This window comes from Octodon degus, unplaced genomic scaffold (assembly GCF_000260255.1).
Source record: "Octodon degus isolate 3935 unplaced genomic scaffold, OctDeg1.0 scaffold00304, whole genome shotgun sequence".
Taxonomy (NCBI): domain Eukaryota; kingdom Metazoa; phylum Chordata; class Mammalia; order Rodentia; family Octodontidae; genus Octodon; species Octodon degus.
This window is the reverse complement of record NW_004524880.1, coordinates 852,309-873,534: the sequence shown is the minus strand read 5'-3', so window position 1 is coordinate 873,534 and position 21,226 is coordinate 852,309. Positions and strand designations below refer to the sequence as shown.

Below are 21,226 nucleotides of genomic sequence, written 5' to 3'. Positions count from 1 at the left end.
GTCACAGCATGAAAACTGGAAAGGGCTGAGCATGTAATTTGGTACAAAGGCCCTGGGTTCCATACCCACTACCTCAAAGAAAATAGGAATAACCCTTTTATTCCAGGTTTTGAGCTGAGCACAGTGGCACAGGCCTACAATTGCAGCACTCAGGAGACGGAGGCAGGAGGGTCACAGCAACTTTGAGGCCAGCCTGGACTATACAGTGAGTCCAAGGCCTGCCTGAACTATATAGCGAGACACTTTCTCAAAAAATATTTAAAGGGGCCAGGGAGATAGCTCAGTAGAATAAACGCTTCCCTGGCAAGTGCAAGGGCCTGAGTTCAATCCCCGGTTCTGAAAAAAAAGGTGGGGGGGGCTGGGCATATAGCTTAATGGTACTGCACCTGCTGGGCAAGCACAAGGTCATGAGTTCGATTTCTAGCACAAAAAAAAAAAAAAGTCACTGCAGTCCCCGCCAGGGAGGCAGCACCTCTCAGGGGAATGGGGTTCCACAAGCCCAGCTTTGCAGCAGGCTCTGCCTCTCATGGTGGCCCCAGGGTCAGGCCAGCCCATCATTGCCTAGCTGGTCACAAATGCCAGAAACAGCCTCTGTGTGGCCCCAGCTGTGGCCAGCGAACTACTGCAAAAGGCCCTCACAAAAACAGCAGAAACAGTTCCCTTCTGCTGTCACAGCCAGCAGCCCAGCAGTCTGGCTCATGTCCCACAGGACACTGTGCTCCCCCCCCCCCCCAGGCCACAGGGACCTGTGTCCTTGACACTCCCGCCCCTCTGTGCCTCTCGCCATCCGGTCCACCCCGCTGCCCCAGAAGGTGGCCTGCACATCCACGGAGCACCTACCAGGGGACGACCAAATCTATCACTGCCACCCAACAGGCTTGGGAAGCTTGCGGGCAGGGCCCTCGTCACCCCGGGGCTAGGGTCGGGCCCCAGAGAGAACCTCAGGCCGGCCAGCCTCGGGTTGCTGCCCCCCTACATTCCCCCTAGTGGCGGCCGGAGTCCCTCGGTGGGGGGAGGTGCTGAGTCACCCTGGAGGGCCCTGAACACAAAGTCCAGTTCCTGCCCCTGTCCACTCTCAACTTCGCAGCCTGCTTCCCGGGCTAGGGGCTGGACCAGCGATGCTCGTGACCTCTGCCTTGTAGACAGAAATGAAGTGAGCCCAGGAAGGGTCAGGAAGGAGGAGGGCGGCTCCGCGCAGCCCCAGCCGCTGTCCCTGCGCGGCCTGGCCTGCACCCAGCGCACAGCTGCAAACGCGGGAGAGCAGGAATGCCGGGCACATCTTCCTCTAGGAACCTGAAACTGAAAGCCTAACCTCGCCGGGCTGGGGCCACCCGCTGTGGTTTTGGGACTTGTGATTGGCCAGGAAGCCCCCTGTGATAATTGAGGCGGCCTGCGATTGGCCGGAAGTCCCCTATGTTAATGAAGGCGCAGTCTCTAGTGTGGTCTGCGACTCTTTGAGGTCCCTGCCCCCTCCGCCCCGCTCCTCATGCCTGCCTCCCTTTACCACTACTTGCCGGTGCCCATGGACGAGGCGTGGAAGGAGAAGGACCGCAGCAGCCTCAGGCTCTGGCTCCAGGGCAGGAGGACATGGGTGCTGGTGATCCTGGTGATCCTGGTGATCCTGTCCATGGCAGTGCCCCTGGGCCACTTTGCCGTGCAAGCCAACAGTGAAGCCTGCCAGCACGGCCTCCGAGAAGAGAAGCAGTGGCGCAACACCACCCAGCACCTGCGGGACCAGCTGGCCCGAGCCCAGGAGGCCCTGCTGGACGCCGATGCCACCTGCAATAGCACCGTGGTAAGCCGCCCAACTCCTGCGGAGAGCTCAGAGCTTGGTGGGGGCCCGGAAACCCTCCACAGAAAACTCTACAGGGTGGAGATGGGGTGGCCTTGAAACTGACCCTAGGCCCCTACATCCCAAGGGCCTGGTTTACCTGCCTGAGAGTTTGGGGACATCTAAGTTCTCCCAGAACCCTGATGTGGGCGAGGTCCTAAAACTCAGGGCAACACCCACTTCGCAGCCTCGGTAACCCCTGCCGCCCTCCTTCCAGGCACTGGTATGGGGGAGCTGAAAACTCCCAGTGGACCTCCAACTGGGCCCAGACATCTGAGGGCCCCCACCCCATGCTCTGGGCTGGATCTTTTTGAGAATCACACAGAGGATCTGGAAATTTCTAGGAGGGTTTGGGGAGGAGAACCAAGCCCCCCGTTTCAGTGGCCACAGGCCTACTGGGGCCCCCGGGTGGGCCATGCTGTGGGGTTGAAAGCCAGGCGCAGAAAGGGTGGAAGGGCGACGTGAGGAGGCTTGGCTTGAAGCGCCTCTGAGGACGGCGGGGCATGGGGCCTAGGACAGCGGTCAACACCCGCCCACCAGGGCTAGAACCGCCTGCGTGTTTTTATTTTGAGACAGGGTTCCCGCTCTGCAGTTCAGGCTGGCCTTGACTCTCTCTGGAACCCAGGCTGGCCTCGAACTCGTGCGATCCCCCTGCCTCAGCCTGCGGAGTGCTGGGATGACAGGCGTGCACTAACCTGCTTTTGGTCCTTGGCTCTGTCCCAGGAAAACTTGACTGCGTCCCTGAGCCAGATGAAAACTCTGCAGCAGAAGCAACAGGAGCAAGTGCAGAGCCTGCAGAGTGAGCAGGCCACAAGCGTAGGGGCGGGGAGGGGTCTGGGGGACCGCAGGCGGCCGGCCGCCCGCCGGGAGGGGAGCCGGGAGGGGAGCGGCTGGGTCGGGAGGCAGGCGACCGGCGCTCTCTGTCCCCTAGGCGAGATCACGCTTTTGAAGCAGCAGCTGCAGGAGGCCAGTGAGACAGAGAAGCGGCTCAGGTTAGAGACGCCCCCGCCTCGCTCTGCCTCCCTCCCCGGAGCCCCGGCCAGCACCTGCCCCGCTGCGAGGGTACGCCGGGGTCCGGAGAGCCCCCGCTCGCCCGCCGCGAGGGTGGGTAGGGGGCCAGCCTGGCCGGAGGCTGCCTGAGCGGTCCCCATCCGCACCCCAGGAATGAGATCAACGCCATCCGCCAACGTAATCCCCAAAACGCGGCCAGCAGCAGGGCCATCTTCATCGGCCCGGCGTCCGCGACGCTTCTGCTCCTGGTCCCCGCTGCGCTGTGCTTCTGAAGTCCCCGGAGCCCGCCGGTGAGGAGGGGCGGTCGACGCGGGCGCCTGGGCGCTGGTGCGCTCTGCGCGGGAGCGGGCTGCGGAAGGTGGGGTTCGGAACGCCTCGGTAGGCTCTGAGCCCCTACTAACCTGTTTCACAGGCTTTTAAAGTGTCGTTCACTTTCTTTGCATTTTTTTATTTTTTCCGCACATTTTAGGTATACACAGTGATAACAGTCCTCCCAGAGTTAGTACATGATCTGTCTCGATTTTTTCCCTTCCCCTCCCTTCAACTCTTCCCTCCTTATTTATAAAAATTTCCATTTTTCCTTCTATTGCTTTTCCTTTTTTTTTTTTTTTGGATTTGTTTTGTACTTTAGTAAGGGTCCACAGGGTCTCACTATGTAGATCCAACTCGTAGTGATTCTCGTGTTCAGCCTCCCAAAGAGCTGGGATTAGCGGTGCCAGCCCTGTCTCAATGGCAGTCTCAGCCCAGCAGGACACACCCAGCCGCTGGTTTGTGTGGCTTTAATCCCATGAGCTATTTCGCAGGCCCTTTTTGCTTCTATTGTTTCTTGGCACTTCCTTTCCTCCTCCTTTCCTTGCACCCTGCCCACTTGAACTTTTTCCTGTTTCCCAGTATCATACATTTTGGTCTTTACACTTTCGGTTACTCACGCCAGAAACAATGTGGAACAATGTGGCATTACACATGTGCGTCTGATGTACTCCACAGAAGAGAATGGCCTCAAGGTGCACCCATTTAGCTAGAAAGTCTCCAGTTTATCCTTCTTTACAGCTGAGTAGTGCTCCACTGCATAAAACCACATCCTTCTTAATCTGTTTTAGGCCGCAGCCTGTGCTGATCGGGTTCCAGCCCCTTTCAGCTTCAATGTCTCCAATCCACAGTTCTTCAGGATGACTGGGCAATGCGGTTGGGGGCTAAGGGGAGGGACAGTCTGGGATGGGCATCATGGAGGGGAACCAGGTTGTGTCCCTCCTTGGGGGTGGGGTGGGGCCACCTCTTTCTCTTGCTGTCACGTCACAGTTGGGGGTCTCTTTCTTCTGGGGCCCTTCTGCTGTAAAACAATACACAGTTTTTAAGATAATCTTGCTCTCACGTTTTTGGAGTGTCACTATCACCCTGAGTTTGGGGGGCGGCCCCTGCAGGTGAGACTGGGAAACCCACTGTATCGCACTTTGACATCCTGCTACCCCGCGGGGTCTCCTGGCCACCACCCTGCCAGAAGCAGCCTCAGCACCTGGCAAGGCCTGCAGCCAGACCACATGCCGCACGCTGCCCCTGGCCCTAGTGAGAAAGCCCGCTGGGGAGGGCAACTGTCCTGCTACTCCCTGGCCCCTGCAGGAAGCACTGGGTTTGCCCCCCCCCCCCAACAGGGGGTTGAACTCAGGCCCTTGAGCTTGCCAGGAAGCACTTATTCCACTGAGCCATCTCCCCGGCCCCTAGGTTTGGGTTTAAACTACCAGCAGCAGCTGCCTTTCAGCCAAGCCTCCATCGGAATGTGCCCCTTGTCTGCACCACACCCCTCCAAGCTCTTATTCCTCCTGCAGTGCCCAACTCTGGGACCTCCTCTCCAGAAAAGCGCTTAAAGTGACCGCTCCCCTAGCCGTGTCCTGCTTCCTCCCAGCTGCAGTATCCTGCCTGTTATCTCTCTTCCTCGAAGTTCCCCTGGAATCCGTGTGCCTTCCTGTTCATGGCAAGGCAGGCTGGCGTACCAGGTCCCGGGTCTCAGCCATGTGCCTGGGTCCCACAGTGCCCAGGCCACACAGTCGATGGGCAAGAAGGGCCTGTTGCCCTGTTCTCTCGGGACCCCAAATCCAGCCCTGCTTCTGGCCAGCCCAGACCTCCCTGAGCACTGCCATGCCAGGAACATGTGGGTGGGTGGGGTGTGGCACAGTCCAGGTTGAGGGCTGCCTCGCAGCCTCTCAGTCACTGCCTAGGGGTGCCAAGTGGGGTGCAGAGGGCCTGGTCCAGGGAGCTGCCCACTGGGGCCTGCAAGGCCTGTCTGGCTCAGAGGGCTAGCTTGAGGGAAAGGTGTAGGACACCTAACCAGTGGGCCACAGGCCAACTGTGTCCCTGGCAGGTGTGCAATGCCTGCCACCGTGTGAGGTCCGGAGGGCGTGCCCATGACCAGGTGGGAGCTGAGTCTAGTCAGTACATCCTGTGTTGGGCCTGGAACTACACCTCCCCCATAGGAGCGTGTATTGCACTCCCCAGGTGGTGACAGCAGAAAAGGCCCTGAGAGTGGAGCCGGTCTCCACCCCAGGACTCTGGGAGGCTGAGGCAGGGGAATCATCAGTTCAGCCCAGCCTGGATGGCTTAGAGACGTAGTGAGACCCTACACCCAAATTTTAAAAATCTACAAATTGTAAAAAAGTATGTTTTTTCATAAACAAAATAGAATGCATTAAAAATAAAGGAGAGAAAAAAAATAAATTTTAAAAATCAGTAGGAAGCTGGGAACACAGCTCGGTGCAGAGGCCCTGAGTTCCACCCCAGCTCCACACGGATAAGCACAAGAAGCTTGCTACCAGCTGCCTCCCTGGGATGCGATCTTCAGGGCCCTCCTGCCGGTCCCTGGGCGTGGGGGCTGGAGATGTGGTAGTGACTAAGTCACCCCCAGCTCCGCGGAGGTCCGGCCAGGGGACGTCCCGCAGGGCCAGGGTTAGGCTTCCAGCTCGGCGCCCTTCCTCTGAAAGGAAGCAACCGGATTCCCTCGCTCCTCCCCCAACTCAGCCAGGCCCAACGAAGTCTCCAGACCCCGGCGCTGTCCCCCCACCCCACCTTCGGCCGGGCCCTGCTTTGAGGATGGGACAGGTCCACCCCAAGCATAGAAGGGCGAGCTATCTATGCGCGGCTCTGCTAACAACCTCCTTCCGGGCGCCCAGACCCCAAAGCTGAACCCACCCCAGGGTGAAGAAGAGGCTGAGGCGGCCGTGGAAGCGCACGCGTGCGATTCCAGTGCTCGGGAGGCTGAGGCAGCAGGACTGCCTCCCACGGCCCCAGCCCGGGCACGCCGGGTGAACAGGTGCTCGGCGATGTGCCGGGAGGCTGCGGATGTCTGTCGGGAAGGTGAGGTGACAGAAGGGGGCGAGGTGAGCCCGCAAGGAGGCTGGATTCAGTACCCTGGCAAAGAGAGGAGAAGGCTGGATGCAGCGGGCTCGTGCAGAGGGGCGGGGGCAGGAGGAGCAAGGAAGGAAGTCCACGCCATGCGGTGGGCGGGCGGGCGGGCGGGAGCTGGGACCCGCGGGTGTTGCTAGCTCGCGCGGTGCGCTCGCCCCCTGGCGTTTACCTGACTCAGGACGGAGCCCGCGACCCCTCCGCCTGCCAGCGCTCTGGGACCAACCTGGCTGCCCCACGCCCGGGGTGGGGACGGGTCACCCAGACCCCGCGGTGCTCTCGGGGGCTCTGTGCCTCGGTCCTGCGACTCTGTTCCGGGGCGGGGAAACTGAGGCTTGGCGGGCAGAGACGGAGGCTCCCAGGGCTCGAGCGCCCCCCACATCCCCCGGCCAGCGCGGGGGCGGGCCGGGCGTGGCCTCGCTGCGTACAGCTGCACTGGCGACCGCGGCGGCTGAGTGGAGCGCATGGCTGGGCCGGGGCCGGAGCCGGGGCGCGCGTGGAGGGCGTTCGCGCTGTGCGGGGCCGCCCTGTTCCTGGCGGCCGCTGCGGCCGGCGGGGCCCTGGTGGCCTGGAACCTGGCGGCCTCGACGGCCCGGGGCCAGCGCTGCCTGGAGCCGGTAGCCAATGCCACGACGCCGCCCCCAGACCCGGCGCCGGAGCTCGAAGAACTTCGGCGCCGGCTGGCTGAGGCCGCACAACGCGAGGAGATGCTGGCGGGGAGACTGAGGCAGGCGGAGAGCGATCGCCAGCAGCTGGAGCAGGCGCTGAAGGCTTCCGAGAGTCGCCAGGTAGGGGCAAGGTGAGGGTCGGGGGGTGCAGAGTCCCGCGGAGAGGGGCCCTCTTGCTGCTAAGGTCCCCCCTGCGCCTCGCCTGCACCATGACTTCCGTGACTCCTGCAATTCTCGGCATCTATGTTCCCATCAAAAAGGTCTCAGGCCGAGGATGTCACTCGGTGGCACAGCGCCTGCCTGGCAAGAGCAAGGGCCTGAGTTGGAGTCCTGCTACCAAAAAAAAAAAAAAAAAAAAAAGTCTCACTTGACTCCTTGCTCTGTGAATGGTGGCCAGAGTGATCTCAGCACTCACGAAGCTGAAGCAGGCAGGTCGTTGTGAGCTCCAGGCCAGCCTGAACTAATAGCGAGATTCGGTCTCAAACAAATAAACAAAGAATAAATAAATAGCAAATATGTATTTATATAAACGGTGGCTGAGGACAGCCCAGGACGCAGGGAGGCGCTGTGCTGACCCTGCGCCCACTTGCGCCCCAAGTAGGTTTCCAGCCGGCCGTACTATTTTGAGAGAAGACCGCTTGTGTCACCTGTAATTAGGAGACTAAAGCTGGCCTCTTGCGGAGGTACCAGCCGGCCCGCCCTTTTCCTCAGGAGCCTTAGTAACCATCCCTCGCCCAGAGCTGGCTGAAGAGCCATCCTCAAAGTCCAACCGCCCGCATTTACTCAGACACGGCGGTGGACGCTCAGGCTGGGAGTCCGGCTCGGTGGGAGGGCGCCACCCACGATTCCACACCCAGCCTGCGACCAATAAGTAAATACATAAAGAAAACCTAAGCCAGCTCCTGTAATCCCAGCCCTCAGGAGGCTGAGGCAGGAGGACAATTTAGCTAAATTGCTGTCTCAAGAGAACAAATAAGGGGGGGACGCGGCGCGAAGGCCCTGGGTTCCGTCCTGCTGACCGAGCCGCATGGCTCGGCTCCCGCGCCCTGCTGGAAGGGGAGCGGGCCCAGCATCTTGTGCCGCTGTCCCCGCAAGGGCGGACCCGGGTCACGCCCTCCCGCCCCGCAGAGCCGGCTGCAGAAGGAGCTGAAGGCGCTGGAAACGGAGAGGGACCAGGCCAGAGCACAGGGCGCCCAGCTAGCGGTCGAGAACGGAGTGCTGACAGGTGTGTGGCGTGGGCGGGCCGGGACGTGAGGCGGGACCCGGCCAGTGCGCGGCAGGGGACACGCTCAGCCGAGCCTCGGGAAAGGGCCGCTCGGGGAACCTCTGCGTCCGGCAGCCGTGCAGGCTGGGGACGTGCAAAGCACGCAAGTGCATGCAGATACCATGCAAATGACCGCGAAGACCCCAAAGAAAGCGCACTCTAGCTTCAACCGGAGCAGAGCGTGCGCTCGGGGCGCGGGCTCCCCCGACCCGGGCCTGCACTCTGCGCCCGCAGGAGCCCTGGCACGCTGGGAGGCTGCGGCCTCCGAGACTTCGCGGCTGCTGGCGGAGGCGCAGCAACGCGCAGGCGCAGCCGAGGCAGAAGGCGAGGCCTGCACTGCCCGCGAGGTGGCGCTCCAAGAGCACCTGTAAGTAAGAGGCGGGCGCGCGGGGGCAGACGGACGGGACGTAGAGCCAATAACTGAAGCTCCTCGTTCTCTCGGCCAATCAGCACTTTAGGCGTGGCTGGGTGGGCGGGGATTTGGGTGTTGCGGGAATAAATTTAGGCTGGTGGGGAACCTCTAAGAGCCCGGGACACCCTGATTGGAACTGGCATTCTGGAGACAAGCACCCCAGGAATCAAGAGCAAATTGGGGCCAAGCCTGGTGGCACGCGCCTGTAATCGCAGTACTTGGGAGGCTGAGGCAGGAGGATTGCCATGACTTCAAGACTATCCTGGGCTACATAGCGAGATGCTGTCTCAAAAAAAATAGAGAAAAGAAAAAAGGGGCTGGGGAGCTGGCTCAGTGGAATAAGCACTTGCCTGGCAAGCGCAGTTGCCTGAGTTCAATCCCCGGTTCCGAAAAAAAAAAAAAAAAAGCAGGGGCTGGCGAGATACCTGAGTGGTCTAAAGCGCCTGCTTAGGCAAGCTTAGGCAAGCATGCAGGGACCTCGGTTGGATCCCCAGCACCACATGCCATGCCAGCCCCGCCCCCAGGGTGGGCTGAGCTGACCATAAAAAAGAAAAAATAATAATAAATAAAGGAAACATTTTTAAAAAATAATAAATCCATTTAAAAAAAAAAAAAAAGCAAGTCGGTGGTCGTGACCCGGGGAAAATTTGGGCGCGGAAAAGCAGACCCCAATAAAAAGGGAGTACTGCGGGAGAGGTCGATGCTTGGGGTCCCAGGACGGGGTGGGCAGGGCAAGGGCTCCCGGGGTGCAGCTCCAGGGCCAGGGCCCTCTGCTGACGCGCCCTTCCCGCAGCTCCGCCCTGGAGGCCTCGCTGGGCGCCCCGCGCCGAGGACCCTCACCCCGCTCCGGGTCGCGATCCCGCTCCCGGCCGCGCACTCGGCCCGGGCCCTCTTCGGGCTGCCGGCGGTCAACGCGGCGCCTGCGGGGCTGAGCGCCGGAACCATGCGGGGGCCCCGCAGGGACAGGCTCCAGCGCGGCTGCACCGGATGGCGCCCACGCTCCGCCCAGGCCGCCCGCGCCCTGAAGAAGACTCGGCGCCCCCTCCCCCGCCATGCGCCCCTCGCCCCCCAGCCTGCCAAAGAGACCCCCGAACTCCACCGCGAGCCAGGGCGCGGCGAGGCTGATCCCGGAAGAAGTGATCCGCGCACCGGGGACCAAGAAACGAGGCGCGCGCGGGGCATCGCAGCGCTCGGGCAGGAGCGTCGCAGCGGGCTGGAGGCCGGCCTGGGCTGGGGGCCGTGTCCCCACTCACGCACGCACACATCGCGTACGCACGCCTGTTCAAATGTGTGTCTGTCCCTCTGTGGAATGCAATATTAGTCAACAGTTCAAAAGGCCAGAGAAGCGCGCTCCCGGATGCAGCACGTGAAAGGCCAGGAGCGGTCCCGTCCCGCAGTAACCGGCAGCCCGCGCGGCGGGCGCCGGAGGCCTTGGCAGCTTGCGGCAGGGGCCGGGTCATCCGCCAGGCTCCGACCGGGGGACGCGGGCTCAAGGTGGCGGGAGACTGCCTCGCGTTTCTGCAGAGCTTTTTTTGTATTATTTTTATACAATTTGCATTTTTTGAAAAGTCGGAACACTCGCATTGCCTTTTGAAAATAAAAATTTTAAAACTTCCTGAGAGACAGGCGTGGGGAGGGTACCCTGCTGTCTGTCCTGTCTGGGGTCCCCCACCTGCCTGGGACCTGGGGTGCCTGGTCCGGTCCCTGAGCTTACTTGAGGGGGCTCGGAGGTGGTTGGGGAAAGAGAAAGGTGGGATAAAAGAAAGAGCGGCAGAGACAGAGAGAGGGGAAGGGAAGGGAAAAGGGAAGAAAAAAGAAACGAGTCTGGTACAGGGTACCTGCGGCAAATGCCGTTCCTAGCGTGGCCGCCAGGGGCCGCCTCAGCCCGCAGACCCGGAGGGGGAAGGCTCCCGGGCTCCCACAGCGCGGCCCCTGCCACGATCTGCTCGGCCCTGGCCCGCCGTGGGATCCTGGAGATCCGGGTGGGCTTCAGGGCAGTGGAGTTACACCCGAGCTCAGCCCATGGAGGTGCGGCATCAGAGTCGTGAGGACCTTGGCGACCCAGAGCAGGGCCCCACTCAGGGAGCCCAGGCAGGGGCCTGCGCCCTCCTTCCTCGGCCTTTTTTTTTTTTTTTTTTTTGCGGTACCAGGCATTGAGCTCAGGACCCTGCGCTTGGCAGGCAAGCGCTTATTCCACTGAGCTATCTCCCCGGGCCCTGCCTCGGCCTCTTATGCCTATTCGTTCTTTGTCCTCAGGCAAGCACTGAGCCCCAGTTCCCTCAGTGAGTCTCTATCTCTGTCTCTCCTTTTTGGGAGTAGTGGCGACCAAACCCAGGGATAGTCTACAACGGAGCTACACCCCTTGCCCCCACTTCCCCACCAGGTCTTTATAAATTGCCTAGACAGGATTGAAAATCCAGACCGCCTTCCTCAGCCCCCACAGCACTAGAATTACAGGCATGCACCACCAGGCGAGGCTCTGAGGGGCTGTTTTTGTCTCTGTTCTCTCTTGCCTCCCTCTGTTTTTGTTGTTTTGCTTCTTTTTTTATTTGCGCTTATTTTATGCTTAATTTCTTCCCGTGCCCTAAGTATTGTTTCTTCAGTTGCTTCTGGGCTTTTTCTTCCGTGCAACCTCCTTCGCTGGTTTGGGGACAGTTCGTTCCTTTCCATCGAGATCATCTCCGTGTGGCAGGGGAGCTCAGGGACGGGTTGATCCGGCCACGAGCTCTGTAAGTACGGCGGGCGGCGCGTATCGGGTGCTTTGTTCACCTGGATGTGGTCAATGACCTGAGAAGCTACATCTAAACCCTTAAGCTCGGCGTCAGTCCCTGCGTTTTCCAGCATGTGCAGCAAAACTTCAGCCCTCTTTCTGGGCCCCTGACCCTGCGTCCAGCCCCACTGTTTGGGCTGAGCACACCTACTACCTCCACCACTGTAATACCGGAATGGCGCTTTGCTTCTTTAATGTGACACCCTTCAGACACTTGGTGGCCTTTCGGATATGCAGACCCTTGATGGCCTGGACAGTTTCACGCGTGTTCTTAAAGTGAGCGCGAAGATCTGAGCCTCTTGATTTGCATGATTTTGTGGGGTTTTCAGGGTCGAGAGTAGCAGGCCATTTTCACAGGTCACCTCAGGCCACTCACAGGAAGGGCCGCTTTGTTTTTTGAGACACGAGTCTCACTATACACCCCGCGCTGCCCGATACCTTGTGCAGGCCCTCCTGCCTCAGCCTCAAGGGATGACAGACCTGGTTCTGCGCGGGTCTTTATCTGTCTCCTGTCTCCCGCAGCCCTCCCCATCCAGCTCTGCTGTTCAGGTCCACCCGACACACAGAAGCCAGAACAGAGCGCTTGGAACCTCGGGAGGTATCATTACCCCAACAGCCTCGGAGCCGGCTGCGGTGGCCCACAAGGGTCATCCCAGCACCCTGGAGGCTGAGGCAGGAGGATCGCAAGTCCCAGCCCAGTCTGAGCAGCTTGATAACTTACTGTGACCCTGTCTCAAACTGTGGAGTAAGGCCCTGGTTCTGCCCAGCACTGGAATAAACAAAGCTGGCCCAGGGCCCGGGGGGACTTTATATGCCCTCTCCAAGAGGCCTTCAGCTGTCATTTTCCAGAGAGTGACACTAGTTGACTTCCTCAAGCCAGCCTCCCCTCCCCATCTCACAAACAACTCACTCAAATTGATTGTTTTCCATTTAGAAAAAATGCACTGGGAAGAGGGGGGCAAGTGTGACTCTGATGACCTCCAGGGGAAGAGAGGCTCCACGGCAGAATTTCCTGTGACTGTGACAAATGGCTTTCAGGAAAAAACCTGCGCTGGCTCAGGCGCCGGCCTCAAATGGTGTGAACGCCGAGCCTGCCCTCCCAACGCCCCAGGAGACATAGGGAGGACACAGCCAAGACTGTTTCGGGAGACTCAGACCCTGCTGGCAGGGCTTCGGGTCACGCAAGTGCTGAAGCCCATGTTGGCGACCGCCACCAGAACAGAAGAAGTGCCCATCACGAGGAAAGCACCGGCCCTGAGCCACGCCCCAGCCCTTCCAGATAATTTTTTTCACTTTGAGACAGTCTCACCAAATTACCGCATTGCCCAGGCAGGGCCCAACTGGCCATGCTCCTGCCTCAGCCTCCAGGGTGCTGGGATGACCCGTGCGTGGGGCCAGTCCTGACTCAGACCTGATTTTGAATCTTTCCTTGTTGGGAGGACAGTTAGAAACTAGCTAGATATCCACCTGCAATTGCTGTAGCAAAGGAAGTGAAACTCAGCAGGCAAAGGAGCCACCAGATCCCGTGTGGGGTGCAGCTCAGTGGCCAGCTCTCGACCGAGTGTGCAAGGTCCTGGACTCCAACGGGCACTGACAAAGGAGAAGGATGATGGGAAATCGGGCACTCTCAGAGGCACGATGCTGAGCAAGCATAGCCAGGCTCAGCGATAGCTTGTTAATACAAAAACCTAGTAGAGTTACTCTGCCAGGTATGGTGCACACCTGCAGTCCAAGCTGCTCAGAAGGCTGAGGCAGGAGGACTCAAGTTTGAGCTCAGCCTGGGTCATCCAGCATGGGGCTCAGGTCCTGGGGCCCAGCAGGGCTAAGTTCCTCAGAGCAAGCTCAGAGTCAGCCATGGCATTCCAGAGGGGAGATGGCACATGCTCCGCATGTCATACATGGCACCAACTCTGCCCCTCCAGTGTGACAGTGCCCGAGCCGCAGCGGGTCCTCCCAGGCAACTTCCCAGAAGACTTTGGTCACCTGTCCCTTCTGTGTCACCTTGATGTTCACACGCACACACGGGCACCTCCTGGAGTCCAAGCACACTCTGGGCTGGCACAGGCCATGCCAGCCTGCACAGCAGCCTTCCTGTGTCCCCATCACTCAGGCAGCACAGATGCCGGGCATGGCTTTCCACAGCCACAGTGTATCTGTGCCCCTAAACGTCACCATTGGCTGATGCCAAGTGTGGCCCTGCCAGACTCCAGCAATAAGGGGTGACCGAAATGTACAGTGAACATAATGCTGATCACAGTGACCCAGGCATGGTGGCACAGGCCTGTGATCCCAGCATTCAGGAGGCTGAGGCAGAAGAATCATTGCGAGTTGATGGCCAGCTTGGGCTACAAAGTGAGCTCAAGGCCAGCCTGAACTGCACAGTGAGACCCTGTCTGAACAAACAAAGAGGGAAGAAGGAGGAGGAGGGGGAGGAGGAGGAGGGGGAGAGGAGGAGGAGGAAGAAGAGGAGGAAGAAGCAGCAGCAGCATTATTGAGGAAGTCTTTTGAGGAAGCTCATGCCTGGCAGTGGGGCTTCGAAGGGAAGGCCTTTGGTCACATTTGTGCACACTGCATGTTTCAGGCATGTTCTGCGCTTGCTTCCTCTTTACACAGCACCCAGCTGGAGCAGAGGACCTCCAAGCCTGGGGTCCACCTGGGGGTGACACAGTGCCCCACCTGTCACCCAGCCCCAGTGCTCCTGGCCAACCCGACATGCGGCTGGTTGGGCGCCGACCCCAGCCCCTCTGAGCAGGAATCGCTGGGTGGCTGCAGGGCAAAGGTCACCCAGGGGTTTCCTGCCACCCTGGGAACTTCCTCCTTCCCTGCCCAGCATGCTGGGGGTGGCACCAGGACCCTCCCAGCTGGACCCCCACCCACCTCCAGGAGATGGACGCAGGGTCCCACACCCGCTGTGCCCATGGGTAGGGACAGCCATAAGCAATGTCACCCGGCCCTGCCAGGAGCCGAGTCTGGTCCCTCCAGACAGCCTGCCCTGGGCGCTGCAGGCTTTCTCACTGTCCCCCACCCAAGATCAGCAGCAGCTGATAGCCCAGGCTGGACCCTTGAAGACCCTGCACCCCACTGTGGAGCAAGCAGAGATTCCAGGACATTCCCAAACCCCTGGGGAGGTCATGCCCAGAATCCTTTGCTCTTGGTCACTTGAGGATGGGCCTGGGGTGACCCCAAAACACAGGGGTGGAGGTGGAACGGGAGCCTCCCCAGGGCCACACGAAGCCCCAAACAGGTGAGGGAGGAATGACGACAAAGCACCCTGCACAGAGCTTGCCTCACCTCACCAGGGAAACTGAGGCGTGCACAGCCAAGACCCCATCTGAGCATATAGGGCCCCAGCTCCCAAGCCCCAAGCTCTTGCTCCAGAGTGGCCTGTTCACTCCTGTTCAGTCCTGGGGACAGTGCTTAGGCCCCAACAGCAGTGCATCCCCAGTCCTCCCCCACTCTTTTTAAACCGTCTCCTAACTTGACTGGGCTGGACTCAAACTGGAGACCCTCTTGTCTCAGCCTCCCCAGTCCCAGAGTTCTGAGCATCTACAGCCAAGTGTGGCCCTGAGCAAGTATGGAGCACCTAGATGAACGGGAAGGAGTGGCAGTCAGTGCTGCGGCGCCACCCACGCCTGCAGCCACCACGCGGTCCAGCGCCTGCCAGCTGCCCACCCCGGGCGATGCCCCAGCCTGGCCCGCACGGGTGGCACCAGCCTGCCAGGACAGAAGCTTCTCCCGCGCCCCTGTTCTCCGTGGCAATGAGGCCAAGACTATTAACCTAGATCACGGCCGTCCCAAAGGCCGGATGCGGTGGTGTGCGCCTTGCCATCCCGGCACTGGGGAAGCTGAGGCAGGAGGATCGCTGTGGGTGTGAGGCCACCGTGGGCTGGCTACAGAGCGAGACGCCGAGCCGGCTCAGAGACACAAAGAGCAACAAAGGAAAGCAAGTGGAGAGCGGCGGCCCCGGGCTGCGGCGGGCGGGCGGGCGGGGCGCGAGCCCGGCTTCCTCCCTTCCAGGAAGCGCGGGGCGCGGCCGGGCTATAAAGGCGCGCGGGCGGCCGGCGGCCCGGAGCTGCGATGGGCCTGGCCATGCAAGCCGGGGCGCCCTACACGCGCGCGGGCGGCGCGGCGCGCGGCTGCTGGTACTACCTGCGCTACTTCTTCCTCTTCGCCTCGCTCATCCAGCTGCTCATCATCGCGGGGCTGGTGCTCTTCATGGTCTACGGCAACGTGCACCACGGCACTGAAGCCAACCTGCAGGACACCGAGCGCCGCGCCGCCGCGCTGCACGCGCAGGTCGTGGCGCTGGAGGCCACGCGGGCCAACCTCACGCGCGAGCTCAACGTCACGGCGCGCGCCAAGGACGCGATCATGCAGATGCTGCTGGGCGCGCGCCGCGACCTGGACGGCCTCAACGCCAGCTTCCGCCAGTGCCAGACGGACCGGGTGAGCGCCCCGGCCGCGGGTCGCGAGGCAGGGTTACTCCGCGCAGCCCTGGGGAGGCCTCGAGTGCCTCCCCAGCGCAGGGGTGACAGGCGTGCGCGCACACCCGACTTGGCCAGCCCCTCTAACAAAAAATTAGCCCTTGCCTGCTTCCAAGTCCTATAATTTTTTTTTTTTAAAAGGTGATTTATAAAGATGGCTTTAGGTCTAAGCGTGGTGGTGCACGCAGGTAGCGCTAGCACTTAGGAGGCTGAGGCAGGAGGATGTTGGTTGCAGGGTGGAGGTCAGCCTGGGCTACATAGTGAGACCTTGTCCAAAACAAGCAAAAATCCCAGAGGTTTAGCACGACCACCCTGAGCTGTGTAGAGTCCCCAGGTGGGCCGCCTGTTCTGTGAGACCACTCCTCAAAAAGGGGGAGAAGCCGGACCACCGCACTCAGAAGGCTGAGGCAGGAGGATCACCATGAGTTGAAGGCCAGTGTGAACTAATAATAAGACCGTGTCTAAGAAATACAAAGTGACAGACAGACGGAGGACGGTCAGACAGACAGACAGACAGAATGTAGGTTTCGTTAGTGTTTGGGCAGGGTGCTAAGGCGGAAGCCTGGATCCTAACCAGCCAGTCCTGCACGACCCCATGGGACCTAGTTTCCAACCCACCGCCCTTAGGCACTGAGCCCCCAGCACTATTGCCCAGATTCGGGCTGAATGGGGCACCTGGTGCAAAAGGGCAGTCAGAGGCAGCGAACTGAGGAACACAAGCACCCGTGGCAGGTGTGGCTGGCCACAGAGGGTGGGCTTCGGGGACCTCAGCCTCAGCCCAGCTGCGACAGGGGGAGGCACTGCGTTCCCTCCCAGCACCCGCGGTGGGTCGCACTGTAACCTCAACTACTTGGGAGGCTGAGCAGGAGGATTCCAAGTCTGAGGCAGCTTATGATCCTAGGTCAAAAATATATATATATATATTGTTGTAACTCAAAAATGAGGCAGGCTCAAAAGTTTAAAAAGCGCTTTATTTTAGCTGGTACCCAGCGGCAACACTCGGCACAAAGTGCCTAATTGTGTGCCGAAGGGAGGGAGCGTGGGGTTTATAAAGCTTAAAACCGCAAAGCAGGCGGAGGACAACTAGGGGAGTTTAAGGAGATACAGCAGCTGTTGAGACTAGATAAGGTTAGAGGTCTGGAGAGGCTCTTGGAATTTAAGGGTGTAGGAACAGCAGTGGACATTTTGGGGGCTCAAGGGTGGGGTGAGGGCTTGCGGAAACAGAAGTTCTCTGAGATAGGCACACATGTTACAGCAGCTGACAGGGCTCACTAAGACTGGCGCCTGCAGAGCAGGCTGGCGGCGCTTTGGTCAGGTTGTAACGTATATAGGTAAGGATCAGGGACTAGCTCGGTGCTCTCCAGGCTCAGGCTCCAGTAGGTGCGTGTGCGCACGTGCACACATGCACACACACACACACACACACACACACACACAGAGGCACGCCTGTGGTGACGCGTTCGCGCCCGTCTTGCGTTCTGCTCGAGTCTGCCTTCAATCAGGACAGGAGGCAGGAGGACCACCATGAGCTGAAGACCGGTGTGAACTGTATAAGACTGTCTAAGAAATACAAAAGAAAGAGACAGAGAGAATGTAAAGGTTTCTTGGGCCGGGGAGATGGCTCCGGGGAATGGGCGCTTCCCTGGCAAGCGCAAGGGCCTGAGTTCAATCCCAGGTTGGGGGGGGGGGAGCTAAAAAAGAATGTAAAGGTTTCTTTAGTGTTTAGCCAGGGTGCTGAGGCAGGGGCCGGGGTCCCACTGGCCTGATGCAAAGGAAGGCGCTGCCTGGTGGCCTCAGCCATGGGGCAGGGCCAGGCGGCAGGCAGGATGAGGCAGACAGGAAGGAAATGCTCCAGATGCCCCAACCTCAGGTCCCCTTGGGCCCCAGTGCCTCTCGGCCAGGGTCTGCCCTCACCCTAGAGCAGGGGGGTTGCCCAGACCCCCAACCCCTGAGACCCCAGAATGAAGGTCCCTTTAAGACCCCCCAGAGGATCAGGGAGGCTGAGGCAGGAGGGATCACATGCTCCAGCCCAGCCTAGGCAACTTAGTGACTTAGTAGTTTTTAAGTTTGAAAATTCCAGAATTGGGTCTGGGAACCAATTGGGTCTTCTGCACCAAGGCCCTGGTTCTGTCCAGACCCAGAGGACCAGAGTCTGTGTCACTTTGGGTCATAGCAGCTCCCAGAATCTCCACCCTGGGAATGGCCCATTAGGATTCCAGGGTGCACTGGGCCTACCCTGGGGTTGCTGTGTCTTAGACTCTCACGTACACCCCAGAGCCCTGGAGACTCAAGCGCCGGGCCACAGGGCCAGGACCGCACTTGGCTTTGTGTTTGAAACGGGGTTCTGCTAAGTCACCAGGCTGGCCTCAAAGTCAGGATCTTCCTGAGCATCTTGGGATTACAAGTGTGCGCCATCGTGCTTGCCCAGTTTGTTGGCGTTTTTTTGGTCTGGATAGGCCCACCTTAAGGGCGGGTCTGTTGTGGCATGTGGTGCTGGGGATCCAACAGCCGTCCCCTGTGCCTGACTGAGTTTGCTCAAGCAGGCACTTAGACAACTGAGCTATCCCGCCAGCCCCCAGATTTCTACTTTAAACAGATGTTTTTTACTTATTTATCCGTGCTGGGATGGGACCGGGACCTTGTGCCCAGCGAGTGGCTGTTGGGACGACTGCATTACATCTCCAGCCAGATCCTACAATTTTCAAACTCAATCTTTGAAAAATCCTAGTGGAGTCCCCCACCCCCTACTCCTGTGTTTTTCTTTTTCTTTTTTCTTTTTTTCCCCTTTGGGATGACAGATTCCTCTGGCTGGCATTCCCTGAGAGGTCAGAGGCACTGGGGCCCCTCGGATCACAGGCTGCCCTCCACTGGTGCCCCTCAGGTCACAGGCTGCCCCCCCACTGGGGCCCCTGGGTCACAGGCTGCTCCCCCTCCCTGGGAGGGTAGCACTGCTGATGCCAGCCAGGGGTCCCCACTCCACCCTGGTGGCATCAAGGAATGTAGGGTTGTTTTTATCTTTTTGAGACAGGGTCTCACCGTGCAGTTCAAGCTGGCCTTGAGCTCATTTTTACTTTTTTAAATTTATTTTGTACAGGGCCTACAGGGTCTCACTACACAGATCAGACTTGTAGTGATCCTCCTGTTTTCAGCCTCCCAAGCACTGGGATTACAGGTGCGTGCCACGATGTCTAGTCTCGTGTGTCAGAGTGCTCCGGGGACGGGGCTGGCACAGCACCCTGGGGATCAAACCCCAGTACCTGGGTCTGCCTAAGCAGGCGCTTTAATCTGCTGAGCTATTTGGCCACTTGAGCTCACTTTTTAGCCCAGCCTTGGCTCAAACTTATGATGCTCCTGCCCCAGCCTCACAGACAGCTGGGATGACAGGCTTGTGTTACCTGGCCCAGTTAGTGGCTAAGGTTCCCAGGGGATATCTGTCCTCTCCACTGTCCCCTGGACCTAGCCCAGGGCAGTTTTGAAAGGAGGGGTGAGGGCCACAGTGGGGCCGCAACGTCTTCCTTCCGTGGCTCTGGCCTCTGCTCCACAGTGTCATGTGCAGCCTGACCAGGGACCATGCCCGCTAGTTCCCCCAAAGTGATCCGATTTTGCAACAGAGTAACAAAAGGCACCACATGAAGGGTACACACACCAGCACAGTCCACGCCCAAGGAAGCCCTCCCTGCAGCCATCCCTCCCGCCTGACACCCCCGAGGTTGGCACCCACTGCCTGTCCCTGTGGGTCACGTGTTCTAGCTGTTCCCTGTCTGGGACACCCAGTCCCCTCTGTGCCTGCCACTGTCACTCAGCATCTTTAGGGCTAATCTGCCTTCCAGTGTGTGTCACAGCACTGTTCCTTTCCACAGCTAGGTAGTATTCCAGTGCACTGTGTTTTTCCATTTGTCTGCCAAGTATCTGGGCTATTTCCATCTCTCAGTCACTCACTGTGTGGTGTGGTGGTGGACACTGGGCCACAGGTCTCTTGTGGACATGTTTATCTCTTTGGAATCAATACGAAGAAGGAGATAGAAGAGTCCCATGGTAACTGTTTAATAATTTGAGGAGCTGCCAGACTTCGATTTTTACTGTTTTGCACTTTGGGATAACATCTCCATATATAGTCCAGGCTGGCCTCACACCTGTGGCAGTCCTCCTGCCTCAGCCTCCTGAGTGCTGGGGTGACCTGTGTGTGGTACCCTACCTGGTTCTTTTTTTTTTTTTTAATTATTTATTTATTTGTGTGTGTGTGTGTGTGTGTGTGTGTGTGTGTGTGGCCAGCTCAGCCCACCAGGGGGCGGGGCTGGCTGGCATGTGGTGCTGGGGGGATTGAACCCCGGTCCCTGTGCTTTGCTAAGCTTGTTCTAAGTAGGTGCTTTAGACCACTGAGCCATCTCACCAGCCCCCTACCTGGTTCTTGATGGAATCCTTTGATGCTGAAAGGGTTTTTGTTGTTGTTGTTGTTTTCCTTTTGAGACAGGGTCTTTCTGTTCGCTATTAGTCCAGGCTGGCCTTCACTTCACTTTGTAGCCCAGATTGGTCTCAAACTCACAACCATCCTCCTGCCTCAGCCTCCCGAGTGCTGGGATGACAGGCGTGAGCCACCATGGCTGGCCAAAGCAGAAAGGGTTTTAATGCTGATGAACCCAGTGCTGGGCCAGGGAGATGGCTCAGTAGAATAAGCGCTTGCCTGGCAAGTTCAAGGGCCTGAGTTCAATCCCCAGTTCTGCAAAAAAAAAAAAAAAAAAAAAAAGCCAGTGTTTCTGTGTTCTTCCCTGGAGTGTAGGGCTGGCACATCTGCAGGTCCAAGGCAGACCTTAGGTCATTCCGACTTAACACCCATCGAGTATCTGAAGATTTGGGCTCTAGTATTTAGGTCTCTGGCTTTCTTCTCCCAGTGCTGGGATTTGAACTCCTGGCGCAAGGGTGTTAGGTGAGCAGGCCACCAGCGCCACCTGCAGCTCTGCCTTGAGCCGCTTGGAGTCATTGTCACTGCTGCGAGGCTGCCCATGCACACCTGGCTACACTGCACCCTGCAGAAGGCAGAGCGTCTCTGCACCTGGACTCCTCTGTGGCTGCGGCAGCGGCAGGTGAACCAAGGTCCCGTGATGGGATTCCTTTTCTCCAGCTCCAGAAGCAGTAGGCAGGGGCTGGGCTTGCACTTGGCACTAGAGCATGTGCCTAGCAGTGCAAGGCACAGTCCCCAGGGGCACAGACAAGAAAATAGCCTCAAAGTAAAATTCAAAAGAACAGCCAGGCACAGGACCACGCCTCTACACTCCAGAGGCTGAGAGGCAGGAGGGTCACAAGTTCAAGACCAGGGCAGGGGCTGGTGAGATGGCTTAGTGGTCTAAAGCACCTACTCAGAACAAGCTTAGCAAAGCACAGGGACCGTGGTTCAA

The 21,226-nt window shown here is 59.1% G+C and overlaps 3 protein-coding genes across 4 annotated transcripts in view; all 3 read left to right on the top strand.

The window, feature by feature from the left end:
* The first annotated feature begins 990 nt into the window (after positions 1–990).
* Positions 991–4,184, top strand: Bst2 (bone marrow stromal cell antigen 2). Of its 2 annotated transcripts, XM_004647411.2 has the most exons (5): positions 991–1,795; positions 2,555–2,630; positions 2,763–2,823; positions 2,994–3,132; positions 3,943–4,036. In XM_004647411.2, exons 1-4 carry the CDS (start codon positions 1,487–1,489, stop codon positions 3,112–3,114), a joined length of 567 nt encoding a protein of 188 aa, XP_004647468.1. In that variant the 5' UTR covers positions 991–1,486; the 3' UTR covers positions 3,115–3,132; positions 3,943–4,036. The 2 variants fall into 2 exon arrangements, with proteins under 2 accessions (XP_004647468.1, XP_023563388.1); XM_023707620.1 differs by lacking the exon at positions 2,763–2,823 and having other exon boundaries at positions 992–1,795; positions 3,943–4,184.
* A 2,515-nt stretch (positions 4,185–6,699) lies between these two features.
* Positions 6,700–9,623, top strand: LOC111814385 (coiled-coil domain-containing protein 194). The gene is made up of 4 exons (XM_023707645.1): positions 6,700–7,023; positions 8,032–8,128; positions 8,402–8,534; positions 9,373–9,623. Exons 1-4 carry the CDS (start codon positions 6,700–6,702, stop codon positions 9,509–9,511), a joined length of 693 nt encoding a protein of 230 aa, XP_023563413.1. The 3' UTR covers positions 9,512–9,623.
* Positions 9,624–15,406: 5,783 nt separating this feature from the next.
* The window catches only part of Plvap (plasmalemma vesicle associated protein), an 11,434-nt gene continuing 5,614 nt past the window's right edge, over positions 15,407–21,226 (top strand). The window contains exon 1 of the mRNA XM_023707644.1: positions 15,407–15,822. Coding sequence (XP_023563412.1) covers positions 15,427–15,822 — 396 coding nt within the window. The 5' untranslated portion in view covers positions 15,407–15,426. The remainder of the gene's footprint in view (positions 15,823–21,226) is intronic.